Here is a 15,867-nt window from a genome sequence, read left to right as displayed (position 1 = left end):
TACATTGCGGGTGGATGAACGGACGGTTGGCAAATGGATTACAGTTAATTTAAAATTGCACGTCTACTTAAGACCTCCCTGTCCCACAGGGTGACAACACTGCTGCGCAGTTTCACTGCAGAATGAAAAGTGTTGTCACACTTACAGGAGTTGGAAAAATAACAGATCTAGTGTTAAAATCAACTAGTAATAAGCCTTAAGGGGGAAGGGGCTTTGTTTGCAAATGACAGACCCATCCTATGGTATTTTTTGTTTTGTCCTTAATTCAGCTGTAATTATCCCCAATATACATTTTATTTGGTTATTTGAATATTCCCAAGTATTTCAGGTTGTAACAAAGCATCTGCATTCCACTTTAGCATGAATATAATTATAATAAAGAGTGTGTTGACTGGAATGGCAAATATGAAATCCATTATTCTAATCTCAAGTTATTCTTTCTCAATTAATTCACATATATTGTATTTTATGCTTACCTGCGTTCTTATAAAAAGCGCTGTGTGAATACAGACAGCCTACCATTAGCAGCCACAAATTGGTAACTCTCATTTATTTTCTTGACAGCCATTTGCCTTCATTTCTCTCACAGTGAATTCCAGCTCACATGCTTATTTATGTGCATGTTTAATCGATAAGTCTTTATGCAATATTTCTTACCATGAAGCACATTGCCTGCTCCTCTGTTTTGCCCACTAGTCATGCCTCCTTTTCTTGTATGGCTCATGATTTCCTGCTGAGTGAAGATTTGCTTAATACCGCGACAAATATGATCCAAGTTTATTCAGCAAACAAAGGTGTGCAATGAAACGGCATGCATATCCTATCTTGTGAAGGAGAAGCTTTGCTCTTCAACAATTATTAAAATGAAACATTTATTTTGCCTTCAAGAATACTCCTTGTAAGAAAAAATATTGTTATTTTGTAAAGATGTTATGTTTATACAGTATTTGGTTGATATTACTGTAGCTTGTTAGCGCTATTTGAGATAATGTGACCGCCGCTAGAGCAGTTTTTCCTGTACAGTTTAAAGAATCCCTTCATGAGAGAAACATAGAGGTTGCCACTGATGATCTCTCCTTTTGAAAATTCAAGTTTCCTTGCTGTCGAGCTAATCCTCTTGCCTTATTATTACTTTGAGTCACTGCAGTTGCCAGTGTGGCAAAACTAATAAAGACTAATCGACATATATTAACTTGAAAGGTGGTGTATACATATGCATTCAGTTGTGTGTTTTTCCATTGGTAGTAGTTTCAGGTAAATGTAAATTATTTCAAAAGTCTCATATAAGCTTTCTTTTTAGTATTTCAAAAGTCATGTGCCATTTGATAAATCTACAGCTTTTAATATAAAAAAACAACCCTGATGATCCTGCCATGAAGGCTCTTGTTCAGGCACTTTGTTATAGAGCAGTGATGGCGAACCTTTTTGAGCCCGAGTGCCCAAACAGCGACACAAAACCAACTTATTTTTTTCAAAGTGCCAACATGAAATTAAACCTACCAACTGCTCTGTACAGAGAAAGGGACTGATCATCTGACTGAATGAGCCCTAAGGGACCAAAAACATACAATTCTGCCCAGAAAAAACATGTTGTGCTTTTTCAAAGGAGTGTGTTACGCTCAGAATACTGGGATCAGAGATGGATGCATACACTGGGATCAGGGATGGATGCATGTACTGGGATCAGGGATGGATGCATGTACAGGGATCAGGGATGGATGCATACACTGGGATCAGAGATGGATGCATACACTGGGATCAGAGATGGATGGATGCATGTACAGGGATCAGGGATGGATGCATACAATGGGATCAGAGATGGATGCATACAATGGGAACAGAGATGGATGGATGCACAGGGATCAGGGATGGATGCATACAATGGGATCAGAGATGGATGCATACAATGGGATCAGAGATGGATGGATGCATGTACAGGGATCAGGGATGGATGCATATACAGGGATCAGGGATGGATGCATACACTGGGATCAGAGATGGATGCATACAATGGGATCAGAGATGGATGGATGCATGTACAGGGATCAGGGATGGATGCATATACAGGGATCAGGGATGGATGCATACACTGGGATCAGAGATGGGTGCATACTATGGGATCAGGGATGGATGCATACAATGGGATCAGAGATGGATGCATACACTGGGATCAGGGATGGATGCATACACTGGGATCAGAGATGGATGCATACAATGGGATCAGGGATGGATGCATATACAGGGATCAGAGATGGATGCATATACAGGGATCAGGGATGGATGCATATACAGGGATCAGAGATGGATGCATACACTGGGAACAGAGATGGATGCATACAATGGGATCAGAGATGGATGGATGCATGATCAGGGATGGATGCATACAATGGGATCAGAGATGGATGCATACAATGGGATCAGAGATGGATGGATGCATGTACAGGGATCAGGGATGGATGCATATACAGGGATCAGAGATGGATGCATACACTGGGATCAGAGATGGATGCATACAATGGGATCAGAGATGGATGGATGCATGTACAGGGATCGATGCATATACAGGGATCAGAGATGGATGCATGTACAGAAATCAGAGATGGATGCATGTACAGGGATCAGGGGGGGGGGTGATGTGAAGGCACTTCCCAAAGCAGTGTCCTCTGCTCCTTCACATTCTCCCCACATACACAGCAGTGTCCTTGCTCCCCCTCATTTCCCCTTTCCCCCATAGCACTATCCTACCTGTGTATGTACAAAGTCCTCCACATTGCCATGCTTCAGCACCCGAGTCCCTGCACAGGAAGCCGCTCTCCACGCCCAGGAAGGGAGGAGTTATTCTCCTCCATACACATCATTACACAGGCATCGCACGCTGCTTACAGAGCAGACACTCCCTCCGTGTCGTTTCCAATGGGCTGCCCTCATTGCATGCAGGGAGGGCTTTACTCGCATCTGCCACCCCACTGCCCAATCACACTCACACTGCTTGATTGCACTCGCGATAGGAACAGAGTCAGCTCCTCCGTGCCTGCTCGGCCAGTGCAAGTGACTGCCTTGCTGGGGGATTCCCTCTGCTATCCTGGCGGCGTGCTGCGTGCCCACAGAGAGGGCTCGGCGTGCCAGCTGTGGCACGCATGCCACAGGTTCGCCATCACTGTTATAGAGTAACAATGTTCTGTCCCTGTCTCCCATGTGTGCTCCTGCTTTGCCACTTGGCTTCCATTTGGAAGCTGCAAGTGTTCATTTCTACATACATTACACGTGCATTGTCAGCTGTTTTCATTACCAGGGGATCTCCCCTGACAAAGCTATGGCTGATGTGCATGTAGATAGGAAATGCTTGCTAACAGACTGGGTGGCATCAGCAGCACTGAAATGCAACAGCATGAAAAATTGAGAACACCTCGAATTAAGGGAAAACACCAGATTATTTAAACGGAACTGCATACAGAGACACAGCGGGTTCATTCTGACCCATCCCATTTTTTTTATCCCATCACCTGCTGCGCCCATTTTGCCAGGGCTGGACCGACACTCAGATGCAACCCCACATCTATCTATCTATCTATCTATCTATCTATCTATCTATCTATCTATCTATCTATCTATATATATATATATATATATATATATATATATATATTGTATTCTTAAGGGTGTGCTTATGAGATCACTCGGATTGAGCTAAAAAGAACCACAATCACACCGCTACCTATCTGTGACCCCTGATGCCGGTTAAATACTAGAAACGCGTTGAGTACTAGGGAACCATCTTTTTAGGAGAGTTTTGTTATATATTGTTATATGTGTTGTTTGATGTACTGTACATGTATATCTGACATGTACACTGTGTTTAATGCATGTTTTTTTACATTTGTAACCATGTGTACTATTTCTTAAAACATATTTCATACATATCAATGTTTGGCCTATAAAGTCCCACCATAGGGGGAGCAATTATTTTTGTTGAAAAATTAAGAAAACCGTATTTACAAAAAAATAGCAATTGCCTGATACACAGTACTTTAGAATTCTGTTATGTACATTTACCCAAATTACTTTGCAGTGATTGTGTTTTCGCTTTGACATGAGTTTTTGTTTCTCATCGTTTGTGTAAAAAAATCACTGTGAAATTATGTTCTATGACAATAGAACATGTACAAGAGGGTGAATACTTTTTTATATAAACTGTAACCGCACAGAAACACCCAGAGGTTTACATAATTGTTGGTGATCTATTAATAATGCAGCTGTGCTTTTGAGTATGCATGTTTCTAAGTAGCTGACATACCCACTAACTCAGAGTCACATAATGGGAATACCCAATAGCAGCTCATTATCTAAGTGATCATTTTTAGATGACATTTCAAATTATACCGTAATTAATCTGCAGAAGTCGTTTGTGATTTTTGTGAGCTGACAAAATGTTTTCTTTTAGACGGCAAATTGAAGAATCTTCAAAACCTAAGAGACAATCGCAGCAAATTGAGAGAGCTATAACAACTAATTACAAACCAGTGTCCAATCATCAGAATAATGTAAGTTTCTTTTTGTATCTAATTTCTATGGAATAAATGGCATCTCAGGTCAGCATTAGGGTTTTTTCCTTTTGCTTCTTGCATGCCAGTTTGTTTTCTTGAATTTTGGATGTTATACATTTGAAGATATTGTTGATCGTAATGCTAATGCTAGCCGTATACCTTCCCCAGCTGCTATTTTCTTATATTTAGTACATGTTGTGCAAACATTCTATAGACTATAGCACATGGTGCTGAAAAAGTATTATGTATTATACCACTGCCACCAGACTGATGAAGGTTCCAGTGCATAAGACTTATTGTATAATCTTTATCACTCCATAGACCAGCTTGTCACAATATTGCACTGGATTGATGGCATTATATAAAATTTGACATTATCCCTTACCCCCAAAAAATACATGAATGTCTTCCCCTGCCTAAGATCAGCATATTATCAAATCAAAGTTGTGGCATTAAGGAAGTACACTTAAAGCGGAGTTCTGCCTAAAAAAATGTTTTAAAGTCAGCAGCTACAAATACTGCAGCTGCTGACTTTTAATAATCGGGCACTTAACCGGTCCCAGGGTCCAGCGATGCGGGCGTAGGAAGCCCCCCTTCTCTCCTCCGCGCCAGCATTGAGACTGTAGGTGTGCCGGTCGCGCACTGCGCATGAGCGAGCCGCACTGTCATTGGCCGGGGAAATCATCTGGGACCTGTGACGGTCCCAGAAGTTTGCAGGGAGAGAGGGGAGAATAGGTGAACTTCCTTCCTGTGCCGCGGAGCCCAGGGAGGAAGTGGGAGCTGGAGCCCTGTAAAAAGAGGCCCCCCCCCCCAAAAAAAAATGACATTCCAAATGTGGCAAGTCAGGGGTCACCTTCACTTAAAGCGGAAGTTCCATCTTTGGGTGGAACTCTGCTGCTGCTTAGATAAATTCAAACAAGAATATCTCATACAATAATAAAGTTCGCATTTTTTCGTTTTCAATACTTTGTTATAAAATGGCTCTTATGTGTGAGGGGATAAACCTGCATTATACTGTTCTGCTAACTCATTTTCCAGTTCTGCCACATAAAGCTGAGCTGTAAATTGCTGAGATAGGCAGTGCGAAAAAGCATAGCGAGCACTGAGGTTAGGTCTAAAAGGTGAGCATGAGAGGAAGTCACTCCTTTTCAGTAACTGCTGCTAAGGGTGTAAAATCTTGTGACATCATCTCTTTAACCTAACAGCATGTCTTGTAAAGGGATCAACCTTCGTATCAGTGGGTGCAGACAAAAAACTTTTCTTTGCTATTTAATTGAGACCTCTGTTTCCTGCACTATGACATTACATTAAAGTTATCGCGAGTGTGCTATTCAATTACAATAATACATTTTGACAGTACAGATAGTACACATATTGCCCCAGAGGCTGCAAAAACTGCCTCCTGTTTGCCTTAGAATTAGCTTATAAAGAATGAGCATAAGAAGATCAGACAGTGTCCTCAATACACTGGAGTGTGTTCTAGCAGCTCCAGGACTTTTCTAAAGTTAATAAATAAGCTCTGTAGCTACGTAGGTAATGGCTTCACTTGGTACCACACTGCTCCAAGGCTGTGTCACTTGTGTAATGATATTTTTGCATGAGAATGTAAACTAAGATGTCTTCAAACCTTGCATGATTTAACTAAAACCCAGTGTTCACATGGTATCCAGCAAAACATATGTTGATGTTAAATACTACATTACATCAGAAGTCTGTTTAAAAATGCCAATCATGTGTATTCCCTAGCTTATTGGCAGATGCCATCCTTTATAATATGCAGTGCTTTATAGAATGCACAAACCATTTATGTAAATTTTTAGAGTTTACAGTCTAATATTCCTGGTTGGTTGTTTTATTTATTTCAGGTACTTATACAGGGCCAACAATTTATGCAGTGCTTTACATATATATTGTACATTCACATCAGTCACTGCCCTCAAGGAGCTTTAAATCTAAGGTCCCTAACTCACATTCATACATCTATTGGGGCCAATTTAGATAGGAGCCAATTAGTCTACCAGCATGTTTTGGGGTGTGGGAGTACCCAGAAAAAACCCATGCAGGCACAGGGAGAACATGCAAACTCCAAGCAGGTAGTGCAGTTGTTGGGTTATAATCATACATGCACTACCATTTGATTGGTTTTGTAGGAGGATTAACCCCTTAACGCCGACTGTACGCACATATGTGACCTCGGATTTAAGGGATTTTACCTGCATGCATGCATCATCCGGTACCATTTTTTGGGCGCCGATTGACTTTAGGGATAACAACTGATGTGGCTAAAAGCAGCTCAGCTGTTATCCCGGAGGAGCAGGAGGGGACGTCCTTGCCTTCTGCTGCTCTTCCTGGGCCTCTGCCCCACTGGGAGACCCAATCCACGATCTGGTACTTCCACCAGCTAGAGTGAGACTGGAAGGAAGCCGTTTCCGGCTTCCTTCCAGACTCGTTTGTGTAAACACAAAAGTAACGGCACTTCCGGTTTACTCGGCTGCCAATGGCGCAGTTTAATTTTTTTTTTTTACAGTATTCAGAATCGCCGTTTTTGAGGATCTGAATACTTTGAAGTGCAAAGGAGGGATTTGGGCTCTTTTAGACCCAGAATTCCTCCATAAAGAGTACCTGTCATTTTTTACATTGACACTTTAAAAAAAAAAAAGAGAATTTTTTTTCTTTTTTTAAAAGTGCCCCATCCCCGCAAGCTCGTGCAACAAAGAAAATGCACATGAAATTTGCGCCCACATATGTAAACTGTGTTCAAATCACACATGTGAGGTATCGCTGCGATCGTCAGAGTGGGAGCAATAATTCTAGCACTAGTAACTCTAACCTGGTAACTAGGGTTGTCCTGATAGGGATACTAGTATCGGTATCGGGACCGATACCAAGCATTTGCCCGAGTACTTGTACTCGGGCAAATGCTCCCGATGCTTCACCCGATACTTGTACTGTCAGGGGTGATCAGTGCATGGGGAAGTTACAGGCACCAATCACAGCTATATAGTGTATTGCCGCCGTGTATTCCTCCGTGTATCCCGCTGTGTTTCTCTCCCCTTCTGTGCTCCTCCTCCACCCCCTGGAACTGTCAGGATGGAGAGCGGGGTAGGAGCCGGTAAATCCAGCTCCTTACTGCTTCGAATGGACAGAGTCGGTGATCACTGACTTGGTCCATTCACAGAACTGAAACATCGTAAACTGTGATTACAATGTTTCAGTTTATGAATGAAGTACTTGAAAAAAAGTATCGGTACTTGTACTCGGTCTTAAAGTGTTATCGGGACAACCCTACTGGTAACCCCTTCTTTTTTTTTTTACAGTGCCGCCTATGGAGATTTTTAGGTACCGTAGTTTGTCGCCATTCCACGAGTGTGCGTGACATGACATATTGGGTATCTATCTATTCTGTGTCGCATCATCTTTCACATTATACAAAACAATTGGGGTCATCAACACCTTCCCCCCCCTCCTGATGGCCATGCCGTGCTCTCCCGTGGAATCCGGGAGCCCAGAATCCAATCCAGCGGTGCCACTGTGTTAGCATAGAGCTGGCCGTGGATCAGATCACCAACGTCATGATGTCGCTTCTAGGTCTCTAGCAGATGTAAACACTGCCATTTTTTTTTCTAGAAAGCCGAGGTCAATATTTCAATGTTTTCTTTTTATTCTTACAGACCCCAGATGTCTATATAAAGAGCACCTGTCACGCCTTATTTCTATCACAAAGGATGTTTACATTTCTTGTGATGGGAATAAAAGTAATCAAAAAAATTAAAGGACAGTGTAAAAAAAAATAATGCGCCCCGCTCCCTCGTGTTCGCGCGCAGAAGCGAACGCATATGTAGGCTGTGCCCGCATATGTGAACTGTGTTCGCACCACACGTGAGGTATCTCCACTAATGTTGTAGCAAGAGCAATCATTTTAGCACTATACCACCTCTAACTAAACTGTGTATTTTTCCCCCCAAAAAAATAAGTTTGCAAAATCGCTGCGCAAATAGTGATGACATTCAAATTTGCAACACCCACCATTTTATTCTGTAGGACCTCTGCTAAAAAAATATGTTTCAGAGTCATTTTCTAGCAAAAATGTTTTATTTACAATGCCAAAATTGGCCTGGTGGGAAGCAGTTATGAGTTTTATGGTCACGGCATATTCAGTATTGTCATAGTAATACAAAAAAAATTGTTATAAATGATAATCCAATATAAACTTATTTGAAAAATCTCCTTTTAATGTTGCGAGTTCTGTCTGTCTGCTGGTCATCTTTTTTCACAACTTGGTTACCCTGCATGCTTTGTAGCTCTTTAATTTCTAATGACTACATATCCCATTGTACCTGGCCTGAAAGCAGTAATTTCTGTACTGACTTTGCCTCTTTAAACTCCTCCTCTCAGAGCAGAAGTTTAGAAGGCAGGTTCTTTGAAGTGTGTAACACAGCAGTGCCTACTGAATATGTGCCACAGAAATTAAGTTTAATAAATGTGTGGGAATCTTCACAAAGTTAATTTGTAGTTAGAGAGAATTTTAAGTGCTATCTTGGTACCCGGGGATTACAATAACATTTTAAAAAAAAATTACTTTTGTTTATCCATAATAAAATATAAAGACATATGTCCATAATTGTAAAAAAAAACCTTTAAAGTGACCTCTCCAAAATCCTTAAGATTCCAAGCTGGTGTTGCTGGTAAAGTAATGTCCTCGGGTAGAACTAAGGGCATCCAATGTAGTTACTCTTAGATGTAGGCTGGCTCCTCTACATTGCCTACATAAACTCTGTTGTGTATATATGACAAAGCATAATGTGAGGGATTGGATATTTTTCTGGTTGCTTACTCAGGAGAAACCAGCAAACATGGACGGCATCTCTTATCCTTGCTGCCCCATTTTGCTGGTTTTCAGATTAACTACCTGATGCCTGCCCACAGTAGATTTACTGCAGGCGGCAAAGGTAGGACAGACAACATACCTGTACATCACCTGCTTGCTTCCAGGTTTGGGGCGGTTCCTGTGCAAGCCTCCTGTCGACCTGTGCTGTGTCCAATCACAGCACAAGCAGCTAATGAAAGTGTCATTAGTACAGTGTCAATGCACAGTATTATCACTGTATTAGTTTCACTAGTGATGTCATTGTCAATTAGTGGCCCTCTCAGATTGTCTTTTAGCACTAGATTTCCCATCGCCCTATCACGATACCACAGTATAGCGTCTGTAGCTATATAAATTCTAGTACAGTGGACCTCGGATTGCGAGTAACGCGCTTAACGAGCATTTTGCAATACGAGCGCTGTAAAAATCGTAACTCGGTTTGTGAGCGTTGTCTCGCAAAACGAGCACGATTCAGGCCAAATCGGTGTGCAGTACCGCGTTTGGCCCGAGGTGGGGGCGCCGGAGCCAAGCAGCGATCGCAGTCGATCGGTGCAGTTTGGAAATGCACGGAAAGGCCCGAGGACATCTCGACTGACCTCGGCAAATCTCGGGAACGGAGTCTTTCCAAAGTCAGCCGAGGTGTTTTAATCAGCCGAGGTGTCCTCAGGCCTTTCCGGCAGTTTCCGAGGCTCTTCGCCGCCCCCCCCCCCCCTCAAACTCTGGCCACATGCGGTATTGCATACCATTGAAGTCAATGCGGAACAAATTATTTTCATTTCCATTGACTTCAATGGGGAAACTTGCTTTGTGTGTGTGTAGTCTGCATTTAAACAGGTGGTTTTGAATAGAATTTCAACATTTCTGAGCTCTGTACTACGTTACTGAACTATTTCTACCTGCTGAATGTTTTGCCAATTTAATTTCATTCTAACTGAGCCCAACTTAAATATCAACATAGGTGGGTTCCACGTGACTGTTCAGAGGTATTGCAAGTTTTGTTGGCCCCCATCCAGCAGTGTTGAAATAATGAGTTATAAGGTTTTTAGGTAGAGGATTCTGCAGCTGTGACTGCTGCGCTGTAGAGGTGACATTGTGCAGCATGTTTTAAAACATTCCGTTTGCTGCAGATTAGCTTTTACCTGATTTGATCTTTGCTTTGATAGAGAATCTCACTCCAGCTGTCTAATGAGGGTTTGCCAAGACTGAAAAAATTTTTTGTTGCAAATGAAAGATGAAATATTGTGAAGTGTAGCTATGGATTAGATTTGTGGCGGTTATTGCTGCTCAAGATAAACCGTGAGTTAAACTAAGCCAGTCATGACACAAACCTACGGAGGTGGGTATGCTAACCCTCTTGGCTTCAATATTTTGAGTCCCTGACTGACCCAAAACATGAATGGAAATAAGTAATCCTAACTACTCCAATACCCAGATCTGAACTTGTTTTTGGCCAGTGAAACAAAGTATTAGATCGAGAAGTTCAGCATTCTGTGGGTTAAAAAACAAAAAAACTTTTTTTTTCCTTTAGAATGTTAGCAGTGGCAATCATCTTTTCTTAACAGCGCACAGACTGAAACAACATTCATGCTACCAGATTGCTAGATAAAGGTCTATTTAAAGTCAAATAATTTACACTTTTAAAGGGGTTGTAAAGGTAGATTTTTTTTTTCCCTAAATAGCTTCCTTTACCTTAGTGCAGTCCTCCTTCACTTACCTCATCCTTCCATTTTGCTTTTAAATGTCCCTATTTCTTTTGAGAAATCCTCACTTCCTGTTCTATCTGCACAGTAATGCAAGGCTTTCTCCCTGGTGTGGAGTGTCGTGCTCGCCCCCTCCCTTGGACTACAGGAGAGTCAGGACACCCACTAACATACATCTCCTTTATCTGCAATGTAGAGAGCGTCCTGACTCTCCCGTAGTCCAGGGGAGGGGGCGAGCACAATACTCCACACCAGGGAGAAAGCCTTGCATTACTGTGTGGAGTTACAGACAGAAGAACAGGAAGTGAGGGTTTCTCAGAAGAAATAAGGACATTTAAAAGCAAAATGGAAGGATGAGGTAAGTGAAGGAAGACTGCACTAAGGTAAAGAAAGCTATTTAGGGAAAAAAATTTGTACCTTTACAACCCCTTTAATTTTTTGCTTCCTAAGAATGTGTAATATAGCCTGGCCACAGGATACGTTCTAAAGGCCCTTTCTAACAGTAGAAAGAGGCATGCAAAGGATTTTTTTGGTTGGAAACTGGTGTTGCTGAGGGAATTGGAGTATCAGAGTCGACCTGTCTAAGGTTTATTTTATGCCTGCTACTGTACCTGACACATGAGCTCCCAATACCTGAGTGACCGGTAAGACTGAAATAATTGGCGCTCTGCATATACCCAATCCATTATGGGTTCACTTTCAGCCCAATGAGAACAGTTTACACAAAAAGATCTATTTGGCCTGTGTATTTGGGGGCTTTACCACTTTGTGTTACATAAAGTTCATACTCTAATGGTATGCTTGTACACAGAAGACCTATTTTACTGGTAAATTTGGATGAGTTTATATTTTTTTACAGTTAAAATATCTGTTAAGGCTCATCAAATCAAATAACCACTTCCAAGCTTACACTTGCACAAATCAGATTGTGTTGTATTTTTTACTAAAAAGGTAAGGAAACCTCCCCCCCCCCTTTTTATTCGTGGTCACATGACCGCTCCTGCCCTTTTCTCTAATACGCTCCAAGGGCAGGGGGTGGGGGGGAAAGATTCAGAAAGGGGCCCAGCCCCTTTTCAGCCATATTCCCATGTTTAGAATGTAAAAAGATGGGCAGTAAAAATTTAACTTGGCAGATAAAATATCAATATAACCAGATTCATTTTTGGAAATAATAGTATGTCATAGGTTAGTGTACCCACCTAGTTAAATGTGCACCTCCAAGCATAACTTATGGTAGGAGCCCCTGTTAATTTGTGAAAAATTGGCTAGAGGCATGGTTGCAGGTACCCTATATCTCACCTGTAGGAAGGAAAGATGCAAACTTACCATGTATCAGCTCACATACTGTATGACAAGGTCATACCTGGAAGGAATCTGACTTTTCTATGTAGGAAACTGCCTAATTCCCTCCTATTAACCAGGTGCATAACTGTGCTAGTTTCTATTTCACTCTATATTTGAAACTGGTGCATATAGACCTATTTCAGGTAGATCTGCATCGCCGGCTTAGTTAATGTGGCGCATGCCACTTGAAAGTTTCCTGCACCATTATAATTTCAAAGAAACCTTGGTTAATTCCCCTGTTTGGGGGAAAAACTGGATAGAATTGGAAGCTGGGAAAAACGTATCTCTTTTTAATATAATATATTTGAATATTGGGTAAACTCGAAATTGTGCAATATCTAAGGGAATGTGTGCACAGTTAATCAACAGTTCACAGCAAAAGCATTTCCCTTATAGTATATCTACTTCAGTCTAATTCTAATACTTGGCCATTGCACAATGACATTTATTCCTATCTTGTGTGAAGATTAATTTCTAAATCCCACACGACTACTACAGCATGTGGAAATTCTAATGAAGATTGACTGTAGTCATTTAAAGCCTTATGTTAACCACTTAAGGACCGCCTCCTGCACATTTACGTTGGCAGAATGGCACGGCTGGGAACAGGCACGTACCTGTACGTCCCCTTTAAGTGCCCAGCCGTGGGTCGCGCTCCCGTGACCGTGGGACCCGCGGACCTGATCGCCGCCAGTGTCCTACGATCGGTCACAGGAGCTGAAGAACGGGGAGAGGTGTGTGTGTAAACACACCTTCCCCGTTCTTCACAGTGGCAATGTCACTGATCGTCTGTTCACTGATATAGGGAAAGGCGATCAGTGATGTCACACGTCCAACCCCGCCCCCCTACAGTTAGAAACACATATGAGGTCACACATAACCCCTACAGGGCCTCCTAGTGGTTAACTCCTAAACTGCAATTGTCATTTTCACAGTAAACAATGCATTTTTTGCTGTGAAAATGACAATGGTCCCAAAAATGTGTAAAAATTGTCCAATGTGACCGCCATAATGTCGCAGTCACGAAAACAAATACTCTTTATGGAGATTGGCGGGGGTCTATAAGACCTTAAACCCCTCCCTTGCACTTCAAAACGTCAAGATCTGCATTTTTTAATACTTTATTCTTTAAAACTGGCACCTTTAAGAGGCCAATAATCCAGGAAATGATGTCATGATATCGCTTCCAGATTACTAGATCCGAGGACCCAAACGAAGCATCGGCTTTGCTCCGGTCTTCGGCCAGCCGGCGGACGTTCCGGCTGGTTGCTCGGTCCTCATGGTGAAACGGGAGAGCCCGGGCGAGCTGTGCAAGGTGGTGGGGGAATGTCCCCTCCCGCTGCTTCTAATAACAGCCTAAAGCCTCATACACACGATCGGACTTCAAACAAACTTTTCCTTGGATTTTTGTCCGAAGGGAGTTGGCCGGGCACACCCATAGCATACACATCGGACTTTTCTGCAAACTTTCCTAAAACTTTCCCAACATCACGTGGTTTTTCAGCTCTTTTCTGCTCTTTACCGCCACCCTTTGGTAAACTTCTGCTATTGTTGGTTGATTTTAACATTGGTTCTGGGCATGCATATTTGCACTTTGTACAAATCTTTGTTGCCGAAAAGTTTTTCCGTTTGCAGAGCGAACTTTTGTCTGATAAAAAAAAAACAAAAAAGTTTGTCCGATGGAGCGTACACACGGTCGAATTTTTTTGCAAACTTGCTCATTTTGAAGTTTGTTGGCAAAAAGTCAGACCGTGTGTATGGGCCTTAACACGTGAATATGCTTTGATCTAAACCATTCTATTGTGGCTCTGGCTGTATGTTTAGGGTCGTTATCCTGCTGGAAGGTGAACCTTTTTCAAAATTGTCGCTCTATTTTTGTTTAAAGCGCAAAAAAAGAAAAACCGCAGAGGTGATCAAATACCACCAAAAGAAAGCTCTATTTGTGGGGAAAAAAATACGTCAATTTTGTTTGGGTACAACATCACACAATATTGTAGCGCAATTGTCAGTTAAAGCGACACAGTGCCGTATCGCAAAAAATGGCCTGGTCATTGAGCAGCCAAATCTTCTGGGGCTGAAGTGGTTAATTACTTAAATGAAATATAGTTTGCTTTCCTTGGGCCTGGTAAGCCTGGGTATTAACTGTCATCCTCCTCCCACTTAGAAATAACAATGTGAAATGATATTCATTCCTTAAGCTGTTTTCTTAATATAAAACTAGCAAGAAAGAATCTGAGGAAAAGACAATTGAATAGAGAAAAGTCTAGAGCGGAAGAACATATTGTACAGTTCGAGTGTGCAAGATAATATGAAATCTTATTTTCTTTTGAAGCTCTTTGGAAATGTGCCACGAGATCATAGAAAACATGTAGAAGGGGCTAATATTGAATGCATTTATTCTCATGAGGTCATTCTATCCACATAATACAGTTGGTGTTACTAAACCCACAACTGTAAAGTGAGTCTGTATATGCAGTAAAGAATGCTTGTTATACTAATTGTAGAACCTAATGGATTAATCCTGCACATTGTGTGAAAAAACTGATCCTACCTTCTCTGTTCCTCCCCTTCTTCCACAGTTCTCAATCTATCTCATAAGACCGAGGCTATGGGACACAGCTGCACATGCTCAGTTTGGTGTGTATTGCTAGAGAGGTTTTTTTTTTCTTGGAAAGATGCATGTGATCAGCACAAGGCCAATCAGTATTGTCCAGACAGAGGGTCAGGGATTCTGCAGCCTCATAGGACAGTCAGAGCAGAATGAAAACTCCTACAGGCTTTAACCTGACACAGATAGTCAGTCTCGGTCACAGGACTGCTATATACTGCTGATGAGAAAATTTAGCATTTTGGTATTTAGCAGTTTATATTTACCAAAATATTTCCATGTTCTGTGTACAGTGGGAGACAAGATATAGTGAATGAAGGGTCCTTGGTTTAGTAACACTTTAAGTAAAGGCTTGAAGGGTGCCACCTCTACTATACACCAACACTTTATTTTCCATTTTTTTTTTCTTCTCAAAGAGGGATTTAATTGAAATTCAGATATGGGTAAATTGCTTTTCACTTTACATATTTATTACTAGCTAGCTTTTTGCTTTGCCAGAAGATCTATTGTTGTTGTTTGCATTTAGTAGTGTTAACATCCATTTCAGGCAACATATATGTCTTTCCAGGGACATACCTTTAACTTTAAAGTGTAGCTGCAAAGCCTTGTGTGAAGAGATGTATTGAAAATGAATGCCTTGTGCTCTCTCCTACTGTGAAGGTACTGCCCTTTCTGCGCTGACATCAGGAAGTAACGAGAGAGACATAATAAAGCATTAGGTGGCCAAATGTAAAGGGAATAGAAATGTTTCATTTGCAGGATAGATTTGTCTGTGAAAGTCAAACGGCCAGAAGAGAGAATGTC

At 41.6% G+C, this 15,867-nt stretch overlaps 1 protein-coding gene across 1 annotated transcript in view; it reads left to right on the top strand.

The window, feature by feature from the left end:
- Positions 1-15,867, top strand: part of GTF2F2 (general transcription factor IIF subunit 2) — a 235,278-nt gene that overhangs the window by 165,099 nt on the left and 54,312 nt on the right. The window contains exon 7 of the mRNA XM_040341279.1: positions 4,442-4,541. Coding sequence (XP_040197213.1) covers positions 4,442-4,541 — 100 coding nt within the window. The remainder of the gene's footprint in view (positions 1-4,441; positions 4,542-15,867) is intronic.

This window comes from Rana temporaria, chromosome 2 (assembly GCF_905171775.1).
Source record: "Rana temporaria chromosome 2, aRanTem1.1, whole genome shotgun sequence".
Classification (NCBI taxonomy): domain Eukaryota; kingdom Metazoa; phylum Chordata; class Amphibia; order Anura; family Ranidae; genus Rana; species Rana temporaria.
Note: the sequence above shows the minus strand (reverse complement) of the source record. Positions and strands in the feature narration are given on the sequence as shown.